We start from the raw sequence: 21,940 nt of genomic DNA, 5'->3' as shown, positions 1-21,940 counted from the left end.
GAGTAAGACTCAGTTGTCTCGTTTTGATACATAAGGAAGCTTCTACGGAATACTGGATCCTTACCCAGTGGGCAGAAAAGCCTGGAGGGTGGGTCGATGCCAGTTGGAAAGTGCAACCCCCAACGTCGTGGGAACGTCAGCGTCACAACGAGTGGCCCCTCAGGTCCAAGAGGGCTGAGCTCTTCCCCCAGAATCTGAGAGGATACCAACTCACTTAACTCGAGGAGAAAACAGTAATCAGAAAGAAAAATAGGAAACAATAAAATCACTTTAATTTGCTACTCTTCATTTTGAAAGATCATTACAGTATTGTATAAAATTCAGCCAGGAAGGATGCCACAGGACGGCATAGTCCTGGGAACCAGTGAGAACCGTCACCCCAGTGTGTGGCCCTGGGCGGGTGAGGGAGCTGACCTCGCAGCCTGGCGCAGATCCTGAGCTGAGACAAGCCGGTCTGGGGGAGGGCTGGGGGGAACCAGGTTCCTCTGTGATGAAGGTACCTGGTGGGGGCAGAAAGGTGGGCTGCTCAGAGCACCTCTGTAATCCCCACTTCAGATTCAGGTCTGCAAGCCCCCAGCAGAGGCCATGCCTGGACTGACGCCAGCCCCGGCACTGGCCAGTGGAGGAAGATGCTCAAAAGCACACAGGAACCGTTTTCTTGGAAAGCTCTCTTCCGTGTTCTGTGTTGTGGACGAGGCTCCGAGCTGCCTTCCAATTATACAAGGAACTTGCAGAAGGCGGGAGGGAGGAGTGAGGGTTGCAGACCCGACCACGGCAGCTCCGAGGGCCAGGGTGGATGGGCTTATTCAAACATCAGCAGAGAAACGGTACAGCTCCTGATCTGTTAGTTCAGGCTCTCCCCTGATCCCTGACGAACTAGGGCAAACAGGCCCTGGGGACAGCAGGAGGAGGTTCTTTGGGTGAAGTGTGACCGCCTCAGTTAGTCTCTGGGCCTGGGCTTGGAGCTGTGTCCGGGGAGGGCCATGTGACAGTTCTTGGTGGGGTTGTTGGTTCCACTGCCTCTGTCCCAATGGCTAGGAAACCAGCGGGCTCTTCAAAGTGTAGTGGATACAGAGCTACCCCTGCTTCCTGGGCCAGCTAGGTGCAAAGTCCCTGGGGTCAGTGGTCACTCGGCCAGCGCTTTCACGGGGGAGCTTCATTTCTGGAAGTGTTTTTAACCATGTCCCAGGGTCAGATCATTGTAAACATCTTGTCCTTTCTTTCTCATCACCAAAGCCCCCCTCCTGGTACTGATGCAGAGGGTCCCAATGTGAATATCTCTTACATCTTCCACAAGACCCATGAGGAAAGAAGGAGGGTCCAGGCACACTCGTTCTTCCTGTATCATTCTAGAATGATGGGAAAGTTTAAAAACAAAAAAACCCCAGGTGTACTGTGATCGCACGTATCAGGGCAGGGCTGGGGGTCCTGAGACTCGGGGTGGGGACAAAACCCTCTGTTGGAGACAGTCCTTTGAACCATTCTTGACAAGCCTTTTCTTCTTCCTTCTGGCTGCTTCTAGCACTGGAGGCGGAGGGCCATTTCCCTGCTGAGTGAGGACCCGAGTGACAACTGTACAGTGGGCTGGGGGTGGGCGTGGTGGGACGCCCCTCCCACGGGGAGAGGGATGGTCAGCAGAAGAGCTTCTCACAGATCCTGCGTGTGTCCTCGGGCGCCGTCACGGTGTAGCCCACCGTCCTCGGGTCTGTGAAGATCTCGTGGTCGTTCCCGCCCTGTGAAGACACGGCGCAGATGCAGGCGCCACCTGACTCCTCCTGGGCCAAGGCTGTTGCCACCCAGGGGCCTGGGGCTAACCAGAGAAATAGGACCAGAAATGAGGACCCTGCGATTTTACCAGGTGGGGAGCATCTCTTCAGGCACCTTTTCTTAGCCCCCAGGAGAGAAAAAACAAGGGTACTGTCGTACCAAAAAAGGGTTTTTCACCTTCCCTTGAACTGCAGTTTAGCTTTGGAACATGCAATTATGCCTGTGAAAAAAATCACGATGTTCCCATGAAGATCTGTCTAAGGCTTATTTTTCTATCAAGAAAGCAGAATTCTCACCGCCATCCATTTGTTTTAACCGCATCCAAACTTTCCTAACAGGTCATGGGGGACTGTAGGAGGGCAGACAGTCCAGAGCAGCACTGCCCTTGAGACTTTCTGTGACGATGGACACGGTCCACCTCTGAGCCGACGGAGGCCACACGTGAGGCCTGTGACAGAGGGACTGAGTCTGATTCACTGAAGTTTAAATAGGCCCACGTGGTTGGAGTCTGAGCCTGGTGGCCTGGGCTCAGATCCTGGTCTAGCACCGGTGAGGGGGTATGTGGGCAGCTCCCCATCTGTGAAACGGGGATCGTGGTGGAACTTCGCCCAAAGCACCGAGGCCACTGGTGGACGCGCAATCCTGGGGCAGCCCCAGCACGCAGCTAGCACCGCTTCCTAGCGTTTCCATGCTTCCTTCCCCCTGGTGAGCCCCTAGGAGTTGAGGCCCAGTCTGGAAGGGGCCAGGCATGCTGGGTGCAGGGGGTCCTGTGACTGTGGATCACCTAGTCTGTGCTGCACCCCCTTCCCCAGTCCCGCCCATCTCAGGGGAATGCTGCTTCCACAACCCACAGCCCCGCAGGAAAGCCCCTGCTTAGCTTCTCATGGAATTTCCTATATTTTCCTCATAACATTGGATAAGCAGTCTAACGCAAAATCTTGAAAAAAAAAAATCAATTAGTTTATAATGTGATGAAAATCACTGCAGAGAAAATGCATTTTTTCATAAAACACAGCATGAAGCCAGTATGGAGAAAACGATTCTGTACGAAAATGACATCCTTTTAAACAACTGACACCTGAAATTATGGCTGCTCTCATCTTTGTAAGAACCACCCACCCCCAAGCAGACGGCTTCCCTAGGAGAAGGTGAAGTTCATAGACCTCATGAGGGACTACTGCCTGGGCCCGAGGCGTGCTGGGTGGAGCCATGTTGGGAGGCCATGACCTTGGAGCCACACTGGGGAATGTTCTTTCCCAGAAGCCTGCCAAGCCTTGCGCGGGCCCCACGAATTTATGTCCTGTGAAGGGGCTCTGGTCATTCAGCTGGCCCCCAGCTCATGGCCAGCATCTCCTGAACAAGTACACGTGAAGACAATTCTTACGACTAAAAAAAGATTTCTCTTAGGAACGGCCTGGTGTGGGGAAACCAGCACAGAGCACCTAACCAAGCAAGAAAGAACTCCTGCTCTATTCAGAAAAACCCAGCACCCACCTGGGGACACTTTCACTCCAGTGTCACTCACTGACCCTGGAGGGAGGGGTTAGTCTTCACGGATTAACCCAACAAACCTTGTGCAGCGCTCACTACCCTCCGGGCATGGTCTCAGAAGCTGGAGATACAGAGGCAAACAAATGACGTCCACCTAAGGGCTGCCTTCCAAGCTTACATTTAAGATGGACATAAACAGCTCTGTGGATGCTTTGCCGGCATCTGCAAAGAATAAGGGGAGGGGACCAGGGTGACAGGGGAGACGCCTTTGAGCAGAGGCCTGAAGGAAGAGAAGGGACAAGCCCTGTGACTGCCCATCGGGGAAAGGCTGCCAGCCGGGCTAGAGCCTGCTGGGCTACAGCCTGCCGGGGAGGGGTCAGGCCGTGAGGCCTCGCAGGTCGAGATGAGGACTTGGGATTTTATGTGAAGCCTCCAGAAAGCCAGGAGCCAGGCTTCACACCATCAGGTTCGCTTCACAAGAGGAACTCTCTGGAGAATGGATGGGGATGAGGACTCAAAAGCGGAAGCAGAGGAGTCAGGAGGCTCCAGCCCCCAGCCAGGGTGCAAGGCAGACAGAAGCCACTCTCTGGGGAGCAGGACCTCTGGAGCAGCAAGGCTCACAGATGCCACGCCTGCCCCAACGTGGAGAGGGTGTCCCAGGTGCCCAACAGATGCCTCACCTGACAGAGGGCCTGCTGGTGGCGACGGCGGGGGGCGGGGAGCTGTCCGTGGAAGGAGGCTGAGCCCTGCTGCCTTGTAAGCCACTGATTCGTACCAAAGCCGGGTCCAGAGATTCCGATCACCCGGGAAGGAGAAACCTCCTGCAGCCCGGTGGGGCCCGCTGCTCTCAGAGGGCAGCAAAGCTGCACTGCCCGCACTGCCCACATCTCCCGCAGGGCAACTGGCCTCAGAGCGGGCGGGCTCCCTCCTGGGGCTGCACAGACCTTGCAAACCAGACTCAGAGTGAGGTCGGGAGAAGCAGAACCAAACCACCAAGCTAGTGAGTGCCACCCACTAGAAAAATAAGGCTACAGTGAATAGGAAACTTCAAAACTGGATTTGCATGTGCACCAAAGGTTACTGGATTCCTGCTGGGCAGGCTCAGCCACCCACAAGCTCCAAAACAAAGCTCCTGTTTCCTGGGAGGAGACGGAGGGAGGGAAGAGGCGAAGGGATGAGTAAGTGATCATGTTTCCGTTAAGGTGTACCTGGCAGGCCCAAAGTAGAGGCCCCGGATCAGCGCAGGCTGCCCATTAATGTTTAATCCCTACAAGGCCAAGGTCTGGGCCGATGGGAGGAGGGTCGCAGCGGGAGGAGGGTCGCAGCGCAAGCTGATTTTCTTGCATCAGTGTCCCTGGCCGCCGCCGGCTGCGTGCCCTGCTCCAGACACAACTCCCAGGGGGTCTCTGCTGTGTGGATACCTGCCCTCGGCACAGGCAAGCTCTCTAGCTGCACATGGACGTTTACCTCGGGTAGTTCAATAAGCACTTAGCCAATTTCTATCCATTATGGGTACAAAGACCACCAAGACAAAGGCTCAGCCTTCAAAGATCCCAGAGCAGGGGTTCTCCCCTGGCTGCAAGTGACAGTCACTGCAGGAGCTTTAAAAATACATCAATAAAACTGGGAAAGAACAAGAGACACAGGGGCCAAAGGCCCAGGATGCACTAAGAGCTCCCGTGCCTGGGTGTCTCTGGCCACAGGAGAGCTGGGTGCCCAGGGCTTATGCAGGAGGCTGGGGACCTGATGACTGCGGTGTGCGCTGCTCTCCCAGTATGTCAGAATTAGCTGTGGATGAAAACAACCTCAAACAACTTTCACGTTTAAAAACCGAATGCCCTTAGATAACTGTGCTGATTTTTTTCCTAGAAAGAAGTAAACAGCTATGGTCAGAAACAGCCTGGCCCCAGGGTCATGAGGTTTTGAAAGCGATCAGGTGACTCCAATGTGCCTCCAGGGCTGAGGACCAGCAGCTCAGAATCTAGTGATGACCAGGCTGGGGGTGGGGCTGACGCCCCTGGGTGACTGCCCCTTCGGGTCTGGTGATGGCTCCGGCACAGCTCCCCTCATCCGTAAAACGGGGTTCAGAGATGCGCGAGGGGCCCTGGCACGGGAGCACATCGGGGAGATGCTGATGCTGTGGACACCAGTGAGCCCTGGGGGCCCGAAGCCTGGGTCTCCCTGAGCAGGAGCGTTGGGGTGAGGGATGCTCCTGCCTTGGGGTGGGGCTGGTCCACCGTCCTGTTCTCTGGACCAACGAGGCCACCAATTCTGGGGTCCGGAAGGAAGGCAGGCCCCCAGTGGACACAAGGGACCCATGGTTCCCCTGCACAGCATCTGGCTTCCTGTCCTCCCGCAGGGGGCCCGGGGTTCTCAGCAGGGTTGAGAACCTCTAATCTCGTCCATCCTCCTCCAGGAGGCTCAGACCACAAGCAGTGGCGATTTGCCCTGGGTCCCTCCAGGAACGAGCGACCCCCTCACCACGCTAACCTAAGCCTGCCACCAGCCACACAAGACCTGGGTCTCAGATTCTGCCACAGAAACAAACAGTCAGGTAGGTCTGTCCCAAGGACACATTCTGCACTTTTGTTAGCCCTAAGGAGCCTTGGGAGCCCTGGGGATGCCAGGAGATGCCGGGAGATGCCAGGCACGCCGAGGAAGCCCAGGCCCCGGCCAAAGGCCTAACAGAATCTCAAGGATCGTTGGGTACCACTCACAAGGGCAACCTGTCACCCATCCCGCAGGCCCCCAATCTCACAGAGCAACCTCAGTACTAGGTGAGCCTTATCACAACTTCCTTAAAAGCGGGGGCCTCTGGATGCAGGCCGGGCAGGCCTGCCGCTGGGAAAGAGGCACATCCCCAACTGCCTTCCCTCTAAGACCTCTCACTTTGTCCGGTCCTTTGGAAGCGGACCCACAACCCCCTGGACGGCCCGGGGCACTGAGGCTTAGACAGACTCCCGTGTGGTCACCGCGCCGGGCTTTTGGGGGGCCGACTTCGGTGCTCTCGGTTTCCAAGCCTACCACCTCATGCTGACTGCAAAGGATGAGCAGTCTTAGTGTTTTGGAAGTGAGAGGGGAGAATAAAAAGGGCATGGGCTTCCAGACCGCACTCAGCGAGCAGCTGGCCCTCTGCGGGGCCCCCGCATTCCCCGCATTCCCCGCCTCCCCCGGCTGGCGGCAGCGCGCAAGTGTCCTGCTCAGGGGTGACGCTGAGGAAGCACTTGAAAAGCTTCGTTCCCTTCCTCTTTTCAATGTGACATTTTTAAGTTTTACTTTTCAATAGACAGCACCTTCATGCAGCTCAAAAATTTAAAAACAGGGTCTTGTCACAGCGGTAAGTCTCTCCCATCCTCGTCCCACCCCCACGGTAACTCTGTAATTTTGGGGGTACCCTTTCAGACCCCCCGTGCGCACTTACAAGCAGACACAAAGAGAGATGATTTCTCTGTGTTTACACAAAAATGGAGCCTCTTACCAGCACTGCTCCACACCAGCTGTGCTTATGCTACCTGGCATTCCGCTGTGTGGCTGGACCCCCGTTTATTTCTCCATCTCCTGCGAAGGGCGGGGTTGTTTCTGGCGTGCCCCTCTCTGTAGCCCTTTCTACACAGGTAGGAGTGAACTGAGAGCCGAATTAACCAAAGTGGAACTGCGGAGTCACACCCATCAGTGGGTAATGCTCACCAAGTGTTCCAGTGGGTTTTCACGTCGCCCCGACTTCAAGTCCAGATGTTTTTTACAAGAAGCATTAAACAAGCAGAGGCACTGCTGCCTGGGAATTCGGCAAGGCTGGGGCTGAGCTGGCAGGCGCAGCCCCCTGGAGAGCCAGGCAGAGCAGCCTGGGTGCATCTTCCCAGGCGCTGGCCATCTCCCTCCCCGCGGCAAACCGAGCCCCCCCACCCCCACCCGCTACTCCCACCAAAGGCCGGGCCCAGGGCCTGTAAGCTGCCTGTTGTGGCTGCCGGGACGGATGAGGGAGTTTCCAGGACTAAGGAGGATTCAGAAGAGCCAGGGCCAGCCTCTTCCCTCTTCCCTCTGCTCTCTGGAGGTGCTCAGGGCGGGGGCCGGGGAAGACATGGGGGACTCGGTGCAACATCAGGCTCCGGCCGAGCTGCCGGGCAGGCATCTAAGCCTGAGCTTGGCAGGGAAAGGGCTTTTTACTGGCAGCGCTTAGCTCAGGTGCTGTCTCCCTAGGAGCCGGCAAAAACATTTTGCCTTGGCGCAAAGAAAGAAAACAGCTTTCCAAATATCTATCACTGAATACGAAAAGAAACTTAAAGCTAGTGTTTGGATTGCTCAGTGCCTCAGGCTGTTAAAAGATTTAGATGGCTGGACTGCTAACTCCCATCTCCAGGAAACCACAGATAAAAAAGATCAGAGAGGAGGGCAAAGAATGATGCAAGAGCGTTTACTACAGTGCTCGTGAGGACAACAAAGAGCCACAAACCCAAAGGGCCTCTGCTAGGGAAATGGGTAAATAATCTGTGCCTAAATGCTAGAATGTTATACGGCCATTGAAAGCTTGTTTCAAAGAACATTCCCCGACGTGGGAGGAACGAAATATGTGAAGAGAACAAAAGCAGAAACCAGTGAACACACCGTGTCCCACATTTGGGGTCATATACATTGCAAAGAGGCTGAGAGGCATGTCAGCTGTGATTTACAAGTGACTTTTCCTTTCTTCTTCATGCTTTTTCTAATTTTCTACAATGAATACCTATTAATTAAGAATGGGGAGGAACCTCCCTTCGATAGTATCCATTTTTTAAAAGTAGGTAAGATTAAAAAAAAACAAAAACTGACGCGTGGTAATGCAGTGGTTAAACAGAAAACTCTCTAATTCCCAAATGAAGAATTCCCCAAAGATGCTGTTTTCCGATTATCTCAAAACCTGCATTCCATCCTGCAAAGTCCCAGCTGAGGCGTCATCATCACAGAATAACCTGCCTCAGCCCCTCTGAAGGGCTGTCTTCTCAGCCTGCAGGAATCAGCCAAAGCCGGGAGGATGGAGGGGGGAAGAGGGGGGACCGGCGAGGGCGGCTCGTGGGATTCTAGTTCCTCGACCAGGGATTGAACCTGTGGCCCCCTGCAGCGGAAGCGTGGAGTCCTGACCACTGGACGGCCAGGGAATTCCCCCAGTTTTATAATCTGGAAAGCAGGACATGAGACTATACTATCCAGAAGCCCCTTTCACGCTGGAAGACTAGCACGTTGAGATCTTACTGAAAAAGCAGGTCCACACAGGAGAGACCTTAGCAAAACAGCACGCATTTTGGGTGGACCGGGGGTTGGAGGGATTAAAAACTCCATCCATGCAGCCTTTCTGCTGCTGCAGTACAGCCACAAAGCCTGAGACAGGAGCCTGATGGCAAGGTAGCTACCACCACTGGGTGGCCCGTGAGAGGGAAGCAGAGAGGCACGGGGGGTGCAAGAGGAAGGTAAAGGGAGGCGGCCCCGGGCTGGGCAGTGACCATTGGGGGCTGAGCCTCCTCTGGGCCTCGATGGCGACAAGCCCCTCCATCCAGCCCCTTGGGGACCCACCTGTCCTAAGGAGAGCCTCGCCTGCTACCTCGGTGGCTCTGGGGAAATTCCTCCTGCTGGCCTCTCAACACCTGGCTCTGCTCTCAGTCCCCAGTTTATTTTATTATTTTGGCCGCGCTGAGAAGCTTGAGGTATCTTAGTTCCCTGACCAGGGACTGAACCTGTGCCCTTGGCAGTGAAAGCGCCGAGTCCTAACCACTGGACCGCCAGGGAATTCCCATCATTCCCCAGTTTAGATTTGGTCCCGGACTTGGGATTTCCGACAGCCCCCCCGGGACAGCCTCCTGTGATGTGATGCCCAGGCCTGACCCCCCATCTCTCATCTCTCCTGAATTCCAGACTCACGAGACTCTTGGTCCTCCTACCATTTAGGACTCCTAGTGCACAACCTACATGAACGCCCCTGGGGAAAAAACACGGCGGAAACACGAAACAAAAACAGCAAGGGCTTTGAAACACAAAGAGGATCTGATGACAGCACTGGGTCTCACTCCGGAAGGTGCTCGAGGTGGGTGACACTTAACTCAAGGCCAAACTGAAAGGCTCCATCCTTGCCTTCAGAGGTGTCGGGTGTCTGAGCGCAGAGAAGAGGGAGCTCCATCACCCCCCTCTCATAGGACAGAAGCCATTACTCAGTTTGAGCTGGGCTGCCAGGTGAAGTGTGGCTGGGGGCAGAAAAGCCCATCTGTCCACTTTCCCCCTCTTCAATCCCAAATTGAACAATGAAACTGCAAAAACACTTCCATACTTACTGGCATGGTTTTGTCACCAAAGAAATAAATGGTCTCATAGCCATCCTTTTCCACGTGTCCCAGGCAATACCTCTTGTCCCATCCATCAGGGAAGACATCAAAGCTGATCTGACCTCCTGCCGAGCGGGGAGGGAGACACACAAGCTAAAGGTGAAAAGGAGGCTAATGATATGTCATTGAAAGAAAATGTGCCCTTTGATCTTGTCGGCAACTGGAGTGCCAAGGTTGATTTTTATTACCTCAGTTTGCTAATTACAATACTTTACGGGTAGGTTCTAGAAATCAATTCTTGCATGACTTTTTTTTTCTCCATCGTGATTTCACCTAAAACCTAAAAATCTAAAGTCTAAAGAAGAGACACAGAGTGCTGATTCAGAGTGAGACCCACAATGGCTTTGCACCCGAGCGGTCTGCAGAGCGCGCTTAAACGAAGCCCAAAGCAGGCCGGTGAAAGAGCTGCGAACAGCTTTCTTCAGCCGTGCTCCCCTGGAGCTGCACTGTGCGCTCGGCGGAGAGCCCTGGGAGCGGGATGCATCCAGCTCGTCGTGCAGGAAAATGAAAATCCCACGGACGGGGATTGCCAGGCAGCTTTCTTGGGCAACAAAAACCCTTTCAGAGCTGTGTCAGGGAAGATGTTCATCTCACAGTTCAAGGATACTTAACAAGCCACCCATTCATCTTTTACACAGAGGCCCTCTGCAATTCCAGTTTTCTGGCAAGCATACGCTTATTTGAGCCGGTGAAAGGAGAGGGCTGTAAGTATGGCTTGTCAGCACGGACAGCAGAAATCGGTCTGTTTAAAGCATTTGACAGGCATATTCCACCAAAAAGCGAGGCAGAGACATCAGCGGTGCAGGAAGAGCTCTGCATCAGACACTGGAAATGGCCGTATGCTGGCCTGTCACTATGAACAGAAATTTCGTGAAGCTGGACAAGTGCCTTCCCCTTTCTGGGCCTCGGCTTCTTGATTTGTAAAACCAGCCCAAGTGACTTCGAAGGTTCCTTGCCATTCGAACATCACAGGATTCCAGAACACATTCAGTCTACTTGATCTAAGAGGCCCTGTCCCACCTCTCTCCTACAGTCACCCATGAGCTAGCTGTCTTCTGCCCAAAGGTGTGGGGATAAGTTCTCACTCTTCATTAAGCAATCTTATTTTTGACTAGGAGAAGTGCAGGCAGGAAAAATCCTGCTGGGCGAGGATTTAGAACCAAACCCAGCAGCGTGGAAATCATCTCCTAACCTGAGTCTCGGCTAGCGCTGATCAGGCAGGAGGGCAGTTTCCTGCCACGGACGGCCCAGCTGCAAACTCGTCACCGTCCAAGTTCAAGAGCACACCGGCCCACAACCACCTCCCAGCAAACAGCTCCCAGACAGAGCCTGAAGCCCGCTTGAATGCATGATACCTATGGAAAACGTGAGGCCTTTCCCTGCAAACTCTCTCCGCAGATCCTCCACGAATTTCTGTCTTATACTTTCTTTCTGAGGAAAACAAAAAGATACCGATAGTCCACGGCATTAGAAGCACACTTTCTTGGCCGCAGAGATGCACACCACACGTCCATACACCCCGGCTATTTCATAAAGACTCACTTGATCCAGTTCGTAGAACTCAATGCGTTCTTCTTGGCTGCAGCTTCTTCCGACGGGGGAAACATTCAACATCCCATTTCGGAATTCGATGAAAGTACCCCTGGGGAGGAAAAGGGGACGGAGGTCCCAGAGATACATCATTTATTTGAGCAACACAACAGATGGACAGACAGGCTAAAAAGCGGGCCAATTCCAGGGACGTCCCTGGAGGTCCAGTGGCTAAGACTCCGCACTTCCACTGCAGGGGGCATGGGTTCGATCCCTAGTCGGGGCATTAAGATCCCGCATGCCGAGGTGTGGTCAAAAAAAAAAAGTGGGGCGATTCCGATGGCAGAGGCGGGTGTGATCAGTCTTTGGCGGTGCTGTGCTCTCATCTCTCCTGAATTCCAGACTCACGAGACTCTTGGTCCTCCTACCATTTAGGACTCCTAGTGCACAACCTACATGAACGCCCCTGGGGAAAAAACACGGCGGAAACACGAAACAAAAACAGCAAGGGCTTTGAAACACAAAGAGGATCTGATGACAGCACTGGGTCTCACTCGGAAACACGAAACAAAAACAGCAAGGGCTTTGAAACACAAAGAGGATCTGATGACAGCACTGGGTCTCACTCCGGAAGGTGCTCGAGGTGGGTGACGAGCCTCACGTGGCTAGAGAGCCCTGAAAACTGTGGCTGATCTGACCTGAGATCAGAGTTCACAGATTTCGTATGAAAAAGGAGTGTAACCATGATTGACAATGCTTTATACTGACTATATTTGAAATGACTATAGTTTGGATATAGTCAGTTAAATAAAACATATTAAAATCAATTTCACCTATTCCTTTCCGTTGTTTTTTTTTTCGTTGTTTTTTTTTTAAACATGGCCACAGAAAGCGGAAAAAACGGCACATGTGGCTCATATTACATTTCTGCTGGACGGTGCTGCTCTTGACAGAGAATGTTATAGTTAACAAAGAGCTATGAAAATGATTACTAGCTCTTCAAGTTCCCTGAGGAATCTGAAAATATATGTCCCAGACACCTTTGCAAGTGACCTAGTGAAATGCTGATTTTTACCAAGAAAAGCAACACAGGAAAAGCTGCTGAGGATCCCCAGGTGAGCCTCAGTAATAATACTTCAAGGACACACGCCAGGCGTGGGGCTGGGACCAGATTCCACGCCAATGCCGCCACTTACCAGGGACCCTGGGCACCGCTCTGCTCTGAGCTCAGAAAGGGGCTAATGGCACTTGCTCTGAGCCCCCCTGAAGGGGCTCCTGAAATGAAAAGTACCAGTTTATCTAAAAAACTGGGAAGCAAGTAAAGTAAAAATAGCGGTATCTCCATCACTGGATCCTTCCTCTGCTGTGTTCAACTTGCAGAAAAAGAGGCAAACGATACAACAACGTATGTGCACCTAAGACACTGTTTCAAACACCCCGTCCCGGTTGTCCTGGACTCGGTACAGACCAGCCTGTCGCCTATACCTTCTACATCTACACTGGGGTATGGGGCCCTGGTGATCATTCCCAGGGGGGATACTAGGCCTGTGGGTCCTAAACTGTCAGAAAAAGAGGTCATGCCCAAGGCAGGGAGGGAGGTTGATGCACTGCAGAAAGGCTTCCGTTCTAAAAACCAGGACTAAGGCGGGTGATCAAGCATTCACTTCCCCCCGAAGACCTGGACGATGTGACGTCTTACTACACTTGCCTGGCGTGTGTGGGACATAGCATTAGACCCACGAGCAATGTGGGTAAATGCCGATCAAGGAGGAACTCAGCTCTGCCTTCTGAATTCACCGGGTATCTCAGGCTAATTCGGAGTCACAGCTCTGCAAGCTGGACCCTCTCACTAGATGACATCTTCTTTGGAGGACAGGAGTGTATCTTATCCTTTTTTTATCCTCCCTCAATGCTCAGCCCAAAGTAAAGACTGAAATGACCTGGGGTACGTTATATGTTCACTTTCTACAACGGAGAATTTCTAATATACGTAAAAGTCAACAGCACAGGATGAGGAACCCTCACGGGCCGTCTCCCAGCTGCCAGAAAGATGGACTTCGGGTCCCTCCTGTCTCATCCATCCCCCTTCCTGGGACAGATGTGAAAAAGGAAGCCCCTGCCCTCCGAGAGGAGGTGCCGAGCAGGGGCATCTGTTTCGGAAATTCTGGAAACAGGTCTCGAGCACTCTCGAAACTCCAGCATGTCTTGAAATTCAATCACCCTTTAAGAAATGTTTCACCCTCTAATCATTAGGGTGTTACACATTAAGTGCAGAAAACCGAGAAGATGAAAAGTATTTCAAAGAAACCACCTGAAATCTCATTACCAAGAAACAACCACCATTAGCATATGGTCCGTTTTCTGCCAATCTTTTAACTGTGGGCATGTGTGCACATTACTGTTGTTATTATTTTAAAATGGGAATTGAGATAACAGTATTCAGAACAAGAGGTAGGTTCCCGAATCAAATGCCTACCGAGGCCAGAAAAATGAGACAAGTGGCCCGTGAAAGACTGGGGGATGGGGAGGGGGCAGCGCTGCCCGCCAGGCTGCTGCCACCTAGGAGGCAGCATCGAGCTGCCGGGTTTTCAGATGCTGCAGAAGCCGGAAACCCAGGTATTTTAAAGTGTGAAATCAGACTTTTAAATGATAGCACTTACTGTAGATTTTACTGAACACCAGGGGCCAACTGAACTTGGCTTTGCATGGGATTTGGCCCGAGGGCCTCCGGTTTGAGACTCCTGAGCTGGGGCCTGGGCTGATGCTGCTTTTCCCACACTGCTGTTTCACAGGCATGTGCCTTAACTGATAGCCTTTGAAAGCATATAGTTTTCAACTTCCGTCAGGTGGACGCACCATCATTTATGTAATCATTGGTCTACCGCTGGCTTTACAGAAGGTTTCCAGTGATCCCTTAGTAAGCACCGGGCTTTGGAGTTAAGTTAGCTCCAACCCACCAGATGACATCACGCCATATTCCAGTGGCGCTTCTTTGCTAAAAGCAAACCCACCTTTTCTTCGGGAGTTTAATTTTCGCGATGTAGCTCAGACAGTAGTTGATTAAGTCCTGGATTAGGGCCTCACCCAGGTGACCTTGAATGTTCTAGATAAAGAAAATACTGGAGTTAACTTGACACAGTGGGAGGCCTTTTCAAAATGGCTTTCCAGCAAACCCAGGTCTTCAGCCTCTGTGGCTGGAGGGTCACCAAGCGGTGGTGGGGACACACCCCACTGCCTTTCTCCTTTTCTCCCTTTTTCTCTGGTTGAAAACATTAGGCAAACCAGAAAGGGCCTCGGTCAAAACCATTTTCTGCCTCATTACTCAAGATTTTTGTATTCATTATCTCTCAAGTGCTTCCCAGAAGCCCCAAAGAGTTTATTGCTACTGCCTTTTATTCAATTAAAGTATCTGCAGACATTGATAGAAAATATATTTGTTCCACTTTGGCTTCCTCTTACGTCTGAATAGAACGATCTTAATGGTAATAAGAGCTACATGGTACCTCTTAGAAATGCTTGCAGCAAGGCAACTTGCCCTAGTCTTTGCTACCATAATAGAAATATTAGATTAAGTAACCTTGAAAAACAATTATAAAAATGTAGTTAACAATTTGGAATGTGTACTAGTCACATGGTTCAATACGGAATGTAAACAATACAGGGTAAAGATACATTACCACTCTTCTCCCAGATATAACTCCCTGGAGGCATTCAATATCAAATACCTTTTTAGAAAACACTTCACTAGTAGTACAGAGTAGTATGGATACTTGCAAACCTACCTGTTTGCACAAGAGTTTCCCATCTTTGTATGCTACCAAGCCATTTTCTGGAAACACATAATCATATTTTTCAACCACTGCCAACAAAACAAAATTGAGAATGCAATGAATTGGACCCTGTGTTTCTATTTCTTGATTAACACTGATCGCCAATAAAAATGCTAAACTCCAGTAATGACTGTGAAAGGCTATCTCATCTTAACAGATTGGGAGGGTGGAAAAAAAGCTCCTTAAAAACTTTTTTCAAAAGGCTCTTCATTATAAATTTAAAAGATGACAATTAGGCGGCAGACTGGAGACTGGTGGGCACCTCAACGATGGCTCCCAAACCCCACTGTGAATCTGCATTACTGGGGCGGTGATGAAAATCTGCAGAATCCCAGGCTCTGCTCCCAAGGTTTCTCAATCAGAATCTGCAGAGGCCAGGTTAAGAATCAGATTTTGTTTTTTAAAGCTCTTCAGGCGAGTCTCACATTCATTCACATTTGAAGACCACCCACATAAATCTTAACGGAGCCTCAAACTCTAGGTGCTTGCCAAAATGCAGATTCCAGGCACTATGTGTTGGGTGGGGCTCCCACATCTCCATTTGAATGAGCTCCTCAGGTGATTCTGATACAGGTGGGTCTTCCACTTTCTTCTGGCTCGCTACTGTTTTGATTCTGGAGTTTCGACTCTTACTCTCTGAAATGTAAGACGCTGTGCTGCACTGACAAAACCTCTCTGAGCCTGTGGTTAATTACGTGACTAGAGGCAGAAAGAGCAATCAGGACCAGGTAACAGGATCCCTGGGTCTTAATGTGTCCCATTATGTTGTTTATAGCGTTTCTAAACAGAGCACCTACAAGGAAAATTAAGTGTAGCCAGAACAGAGAGTTTTAAAGGCACTACACAGATCCCTCTTTCAGTAACTGGTTCAATAAATACACCCCACACAGATTTGCACTGTAAGATATTACATCTAGAACAGTGGTTCTCAACTGGGGGTGATTTTGCCCCCTGGGGATATTTGGCAGTGTCTGGAGACATTTTTGGTTGTCACACTGGGTGTGGTAGCACTACTGATATCAAGTGAGTAGAGGCCAGGGATGCTGCTAAACATCCTACAGTGCACAGGACATAGAGAATTACTGGCCCCAAACGTCAACAGTGCCAAAAAGAATGCTCAATCCATCTCTCTCTCTACCTGCTATTTCTTATAGGCCAGGCACCCTGGAGGCCCTGGGGCCATGGAGATGAATAATCCATAGCACTAGTCTTCAAGCCAAACATAACCAGACAGTTTCCAATAATCAGAGTGCTATACCCACAGCACTAGACTCTCTTTGAGGGTAGTTGCTAAAGTATGATTCCCATGCCCTACAGACCCATGCCCTTCAGAATCTCCACCTTCCTGGGGTCCTGGGCTTGAGATTCTGGTTCACTAGGTGGGGAGGAGCCTGGGTGCCTCCCGACTAGGGAACTCTGGGGAACACTGCGATACGGCTACAGAAGGAGGCATGAAGACCCGGAGCACCCCATAACCCCTGGGTGAGAAGGACGTCAGGAGACGGGGCCCGAACTGAGGCCAGAAGGGCAGTTAATGGGGACCAACAGGAAGGACTGCAGGCCGAGAAACAGACACCCATCTTTCTAGGTGAATGTGTCCATGTCTCCGAGTACCAACTGTCCCACTAGCAACTCCAGAAATTTATTTGTAGGACTAAAAACAGAGGAAAAATAAAGGCAGAGAAAATGTTTCCCCGAACAAGGAAGCAGGAAGCCTGAAGCCTGCCACACGGGGATGAGGGCTCGGGGCTCCTGTGATACTAAATGGCAACAGGTCCCAACGTCCTCATGAGAAGTTGACCTTTTACCAAAATGTAGTCGGCAATGTGGAGTTTACCATCGTTTCCCAGTTGCTCCTGTACTTTCTCAAAGTCCGACCCGCCTACGACTCCAACTTTGATCTTCTGCCTCAGTTTTTGTAGAAAGCAATCCATGTCTTTGGTAATTTTCTGCGTTTCAAAAAGAAAAACACAACAGTCAAGAGCCACGAAGTAATCGGGAGACTAAAATCCCAAGAGTGATACAACCCTTATTTTTATCACTGCAAATTTGGTTTCTAGGTCTACAGATAAGACCAACTATTTAGTCGTGCTTTGGGGACATCAACTTTTTTATCGGAAAAAAACGTGTTAAATTTTACTTATTTTTACCTAGTTTAAAACACACAAGAAATGTATTAACAGCTGTTATGTACTGCTCTAGCCTTTTTTCTGTGCATTTATATATACACTTGTCTACATGCACATACATAAATAGGTGCTTTTTGAAACCCAAGTGGACTGACTCATCCCACATCTTGTGCAATGACTTGCTTTCTCAGCACTAAGTTGTGATTTTTCCATAACGCATGTAGACCTACCCCAGTCCTTTCAAATGCCACACTGTGCTCCATTTATGGATTTAAGTTGATTAAAACAAAATAACATAATGAGATTAAAGAGGAAGTTGAGAGTTGATTTATTATAATTATATAAACAAACAAAAAGCCTTAGAGTAAGACCACTAGATTTTTCAGTCTCTCCTGAAAGAAAAGCTCTATCTATAAATAGTGGTCTCAAGACTTCCCTGGTGGTCCAGTGGGTAAGACTGCGCTCCCAATGCAGGGGGCCTGTGTTCCATCCCTGGTCGGGGAATTGGATCCTGCATGCTGCAACTAAGAGTCCGCATGCGGCAACTAAGACCCGGTGCGGCCAAAATAAATAAATAAATGTTAAGAAAAAATAAATAGTGGTCTCAGTGGTATAATTTTATGCTAGTTAAATTCCAAACCGTGTGCCCATTCAAAAGAAATTTTAAACTGACATGAAAAGATATCCCTGTGTTCAATCAAATCACAATGAAGTTTTTAAACTTTTATTTCATTACTTTTAGCAATCTTAATTGTACACTTACATGGAATATCTACACAAATAAAGTTACCAGAAATTAAAAACAAAAAACCCACTTAACAACTTCAGTACAAAAACATCCAGAATTCAATCTTCTCCTTTTCTTTTCTTTTGGTACGCGGGCCTCTCACTGCTGTGGCCTCTCCCGCTGTGGAGCACAGGCTCTGGACACGCAGGCTCAGCGGCCATGGCTCACGGGCCCAGTCGCTCCATGGCACGTGGAATCCTCCCGGACTGGGGCACGAACCCGCGTCCCCTGCATTGGCAGGCGGACTCCCAACCACTGTGCTACCAGGGAAGCCCTTCTCCTTTTCTTAAAAAAAATTTTTTTAGAGTAATACATGCATATGATTAATAAAATAAAATTGTACAGAAGGGCTTACATCAGAGTGCAATCTTTTCTACATCTTCCGGTGGAATCTTGACCTAATAGACAAAATCTAGTGGCCTCTGAGTCAGTGATTGTGAAAATGGGTCCCAGAGTCCCCACAACTGCTTTACTCAGAGCCGACGTCAGAATGCAAGTGGGGAAGATTCCCATGATTGCAAAATATTAAAAATGCAACACAAACGCAATACTTCCACCTTCAAACAGAAGCCTAAGGGCACAATTTATTTTCTCTTGACCCTTGTGCACACTGATGAGTTAAATGGTGTTGCTGTCCAGCTATGAGACATGCTCTGCCACTTGCATTGGTCAGAGACACCTTTTCGCTTCCAGATGTCAGCAAATATTTTGACAGGAAATAAGACCTAGCTGCTCGTGACCACAATAGAGCATCTAAACTACCCCACACCGCAGGAGAGATTTGGAGCAAAATAACCACACAGCCAAATTGTCAAAATGTTTCTAAATAACTCTTGTGCTGATAATTTCAAGGAATTCTAAATCATCCCAGACAAAATAAAGCACAGAGAAAGAGCCAAAAGCTTGGAATTAAGGTGAAAAAATGTTAAAAGTTCACCTTCTGAAAAATTAAAAAAAAAAATTATAAAAGACTTTTTTGGGACAATTAAGGAAAACTGAGTGGAGTAGAGGAAGAGTTAGAAAATAGGGCCTGTGGGCCAGACCCAGCATGCTGCTTGTTTTTGTAGAGTGACTGGAACACAGCCATATATCCATTCATTTCCGAGGTGTCTCTGGCCACAACTATAGATGTGAGTAGCTGTGACAGAGACCATATGGCCTGCGAGCCTCAACCATTTACTATCTGGCTTTTTACAGAAAAAAGTTTGCTGACCCCTGGAACAGGATATAAAATAATATTAGGGAATTGGTGATAGTTTCCTTAAGTATGATGACGGTACTTTGGTTACGACACATGTCCTTGTCCTCAAGAGCTGCAGGTGCGAACATTTAGGGGTGAAGTACCATTATGACTACAGCTTAGGAAGTGGCACAGAAAAGATTAAAAAAAGAGAGAAAGTTAATATCAATCACTGTTGAATTTAAGTGGTGGGAATATGGATGTTTTGGGTACTATACTTTTCCAGCGATTGTGTACGTTTGAAATTTTTCATGACAGGAAGTTGAAAAACAATTCACCCAGGTTTATATCCTGGTTCTAAGTCTCAACTGCTTTTAGATGCAATGGCATTTCTTAGGAAAGTACTCAGAACAGCAAAATTCTACTAAAACACTAAAATGTGCAAAGCTCTGGACTCCACTCTAATTAGATTTTACCTGTTTAGGTCATATACTATTTCAGCAGCTGCAGGAAAAGATAACCCATTTGATTGCTTTCGGATTGTCTTATGCTTATCAATGTTTGAGAATGCGAGTATTGAGGAAGGGAAAGGTTGTACAATGAACAGATCTGTTGCTAAAATAGTTTTTATTTTTTATTTTTAAAATAGCTTTATTTTTTAACCTTGAGCACCCAGCACATAGAAACAATTCTATTTTTTTTATTATTTTTTATTTATCTATTTATTTATTTAATTTATTTTTTTAGCTGTGTTGTGTCTTTGCTGCTGCACACAGGCTCTGTCTAGTTGCGGCGAGCGGGGCTACTCTTCATTGTGGTGCGCGGGCTTCTCATTGCGGTGGCTTCTCTTGTTGCGGAGCACGGGCTCTAGGCGCACGGGCTTCAGTAGTTGCGGCACGCGGGCTTAGCAGCTGTGGCGCACGGGCTTAGTTGCTCCGTGGCATGTGGGAACTTCCTGGACCAGGGCTCGAACCCATGTCCCCTGCACTGGCAGGCAGATTCTTAACCACTGTGCCACCACGGAAGCCCCGAAACAATTCTCTTTAAAATTAGATTTTTTTTTTGAGTGTAAAAATTTACTTACATTCGCCAAAGAATACCACGTTTCAAATGTTTTAAGGGAGAACACTGAGGGTTGCCTGGTCTCGCTGCTATTTCATACTTTATGCTTATATATCCTGGTACCTTCTGGGAATCAGAAGCACGTTCCTGAATGACACACCTAGTAACACAACAGCCTCCACCTTGGAGCGGTAGCAGAAAATGGCAAACTTAGCAAATAACGATGCCCTGAGGCCCAGAGACTTGTACCAGATCTCTTGTGTGAAATCAAGGTCATGGTTCCACTGAGTCTGTTTCCTTATTTAAAATGGAAATAACAGCTATCCTACCAGGGATGAAAGAGGGAGAAAGGTTAAAAGGGTCTAATGATACTGTGTAAAAAGGCTTGGAATGTAAATCCGAGGCCATTACAGCCAATGGGCCAAATTGAGAGCAGTTTTACTGGAACGCAGCTATACTATGTCTACATAAGGTCTATGGTTGCTTTTGCATTAAAGTCGAGTAGTTACTACAGACCATATGGTCGGCAAACACAAACGTATTTGCTATCTGGCCTTTTACAATGAATTGCTGACATTGGCTCCAGACCACTATGCGCTAAATAACAACCTACAGCTGTGCATGGATCGCTGAATCTCAGAATCAAAAAGGGCCTCTGGAGAACTTGCAATTGAGCATCATCACTAGATACATAGCACCTGTGGCTCAGAAAGGTAAAATGATAGGGACAGCTAAGGTCACAGACATTCGTTGTGAATTCTGGAGCACACATACCACTGCTTTCACCCGGCCCAAACTAAGCAGGGTAGAGCTAGAACTTGAAGACAGTGAGGCTACTTGGGCCAAGTCTTAAGTTCAAATGGCTGGTGTTCACTGACTAATCTGTGCAAGGGGGAGGTCAGAGTGGGCAAAGATCACAAATGTTAACCTTAACTGAAACATATCCGTGCCTACGGCAACAAAATCTGGACATGAGAAGTTTCTAGGAGTCCAAGGAGGTTCTCAACAGGCAGCCTGCAGCAATCTAGGTCTCCTCCATCACCCCACTCCATTGCAGGGCTGGAGAAGCGAGTGGTGGCGGTCGCTGATATTAACTGAATATTATTGAACCCAGTCTACCGTACGCAAGATACTTTCATGGACTTGTATGATTTCATCCGACACCCACAAACACCACATGCAACAGGTCATATCCCCACTTAATGCCATAGATGCTGAGGCTCTGAGGTTAAATGACTTTGCTCAAGGTCACACAGTTGTCAGGAAGTAAAGCTGAGACTCTACCAGGTCCGTTTGACCTGGAAACCTATGTCTTTCACATCAGGCTACAGGCAGAGACCATACGTCATAGGTCTGAGGAGGGCACACAAGCTGGTTAAGGGGCAGAGCTGGGGTTCAAATCCGGGGCTGGAGATGAGAGTCCAGAACTGCGTTTTCCAACCCAACCCAAGTTTCTTCCTCTCTAGAGTTTTCCGGCCTGTCCCATCTCTTCGAGCACCCTGAGGTCTTGAAGAGCTGGTGGGAGCTTCCATCTCATTCTTCCAGGAACCCAGAGTAGAGTTCGGTCCCTTCAGGGGATATTGGTGGTCCTTAGCCCCGTCTGGGAGCAGCAGAGGGCTCTGCACCGGCTGCCGCCAGCCCGCCGGACGCCGCTTACCTGCCGCGGGGCCGTCAGGGTCCCGTCCACGTCGAAGAGGCAGAGCGCTGGGCCGTGCGCCGCCATGACCCCAGTTTCCACGCGTACCTTACAGGATTCGCTGGCACCTGGAATCTGTCTCGGAACTTCCGGGACCAGCCCCCCTGCCGCAGGGCACGCC

At 49.7% G+C, this 21,940-nt stretch overlaps 1 protein-coding gene across 3 annotated transcripts; it reads right to left on the bottom strand.

Moving 5' to 3' along the window:
- Positions 1-250: 250 nt before the first annotated feature.
- Positions 251-21,931, bottom strand: PMM2 (phosphomannomutase 2). Of its 3 annotated transcripts, XR_004345838.1 has the most exons (9): positions 21,781-21,916; positions 16,767-16,914; positions 14,918-14,994; positions 14,147-14,238; positions 11,148-11,247; positions 10,961-11,036; positions 9,555-9,670; positions 3,339-3,480; positions 1,638-1,733 (listed from the first exon to the last, which is right to left on the bottom strand). XR_004345838.1 is itself a non-coding variant. In XM_032605603.1 (8 exons), the coding sequence occupies exons 1-8, from the start codon at positions 21,844-21,846 to the stop codon at positions 1,632-1,634; spliced, it is 777 nt and encodes a 258-aa protein (XP_032461494.1). In that variant the 5' UTR covers positions 21,847-21,931; the 3' UTR covers positions 251-1,631. The 3 variants fall into 3 exon arrangements, 2 of the variants coding, with proteins under 2 accessions (XP_032461494.1, XP_032461495.1); XM_032605603.1 differs by lacking the exon at positions 3,339-3,480 and having other exon boundaries at positions 251-1,733; positions 21,781-21,931; XM_032605604.1 differs by lacking the exon at positions 3,339-3,480 and having other exon boundaries at positions 251-1,733; positions 16,803-16,914.
- Between the last annotated feature and the right edge of the window lie 9 nt (positions 21,932-21,940).

The sequence above is a fragment of the Phocoena sinus genome, chromosome 15, assembly GCF_008692025.1.
Source record: "Phocoena sinus isolate mPhoSin1 chromosome 15, mPhoSin1.pri, whole genome shotgun sequence".
NCBI classification, from domain to species: domain Eukaryota; kingdom Metazoa; phylum Chordata; class Mammalia; order Artiodactyla; family Phocoenidae; genus Phocoena; species Phocoena sinus.
Note: the sequence above shows the minus strand (reverse complement) of the source record. Positions and strands in the feature narration are given on the sequence as shown.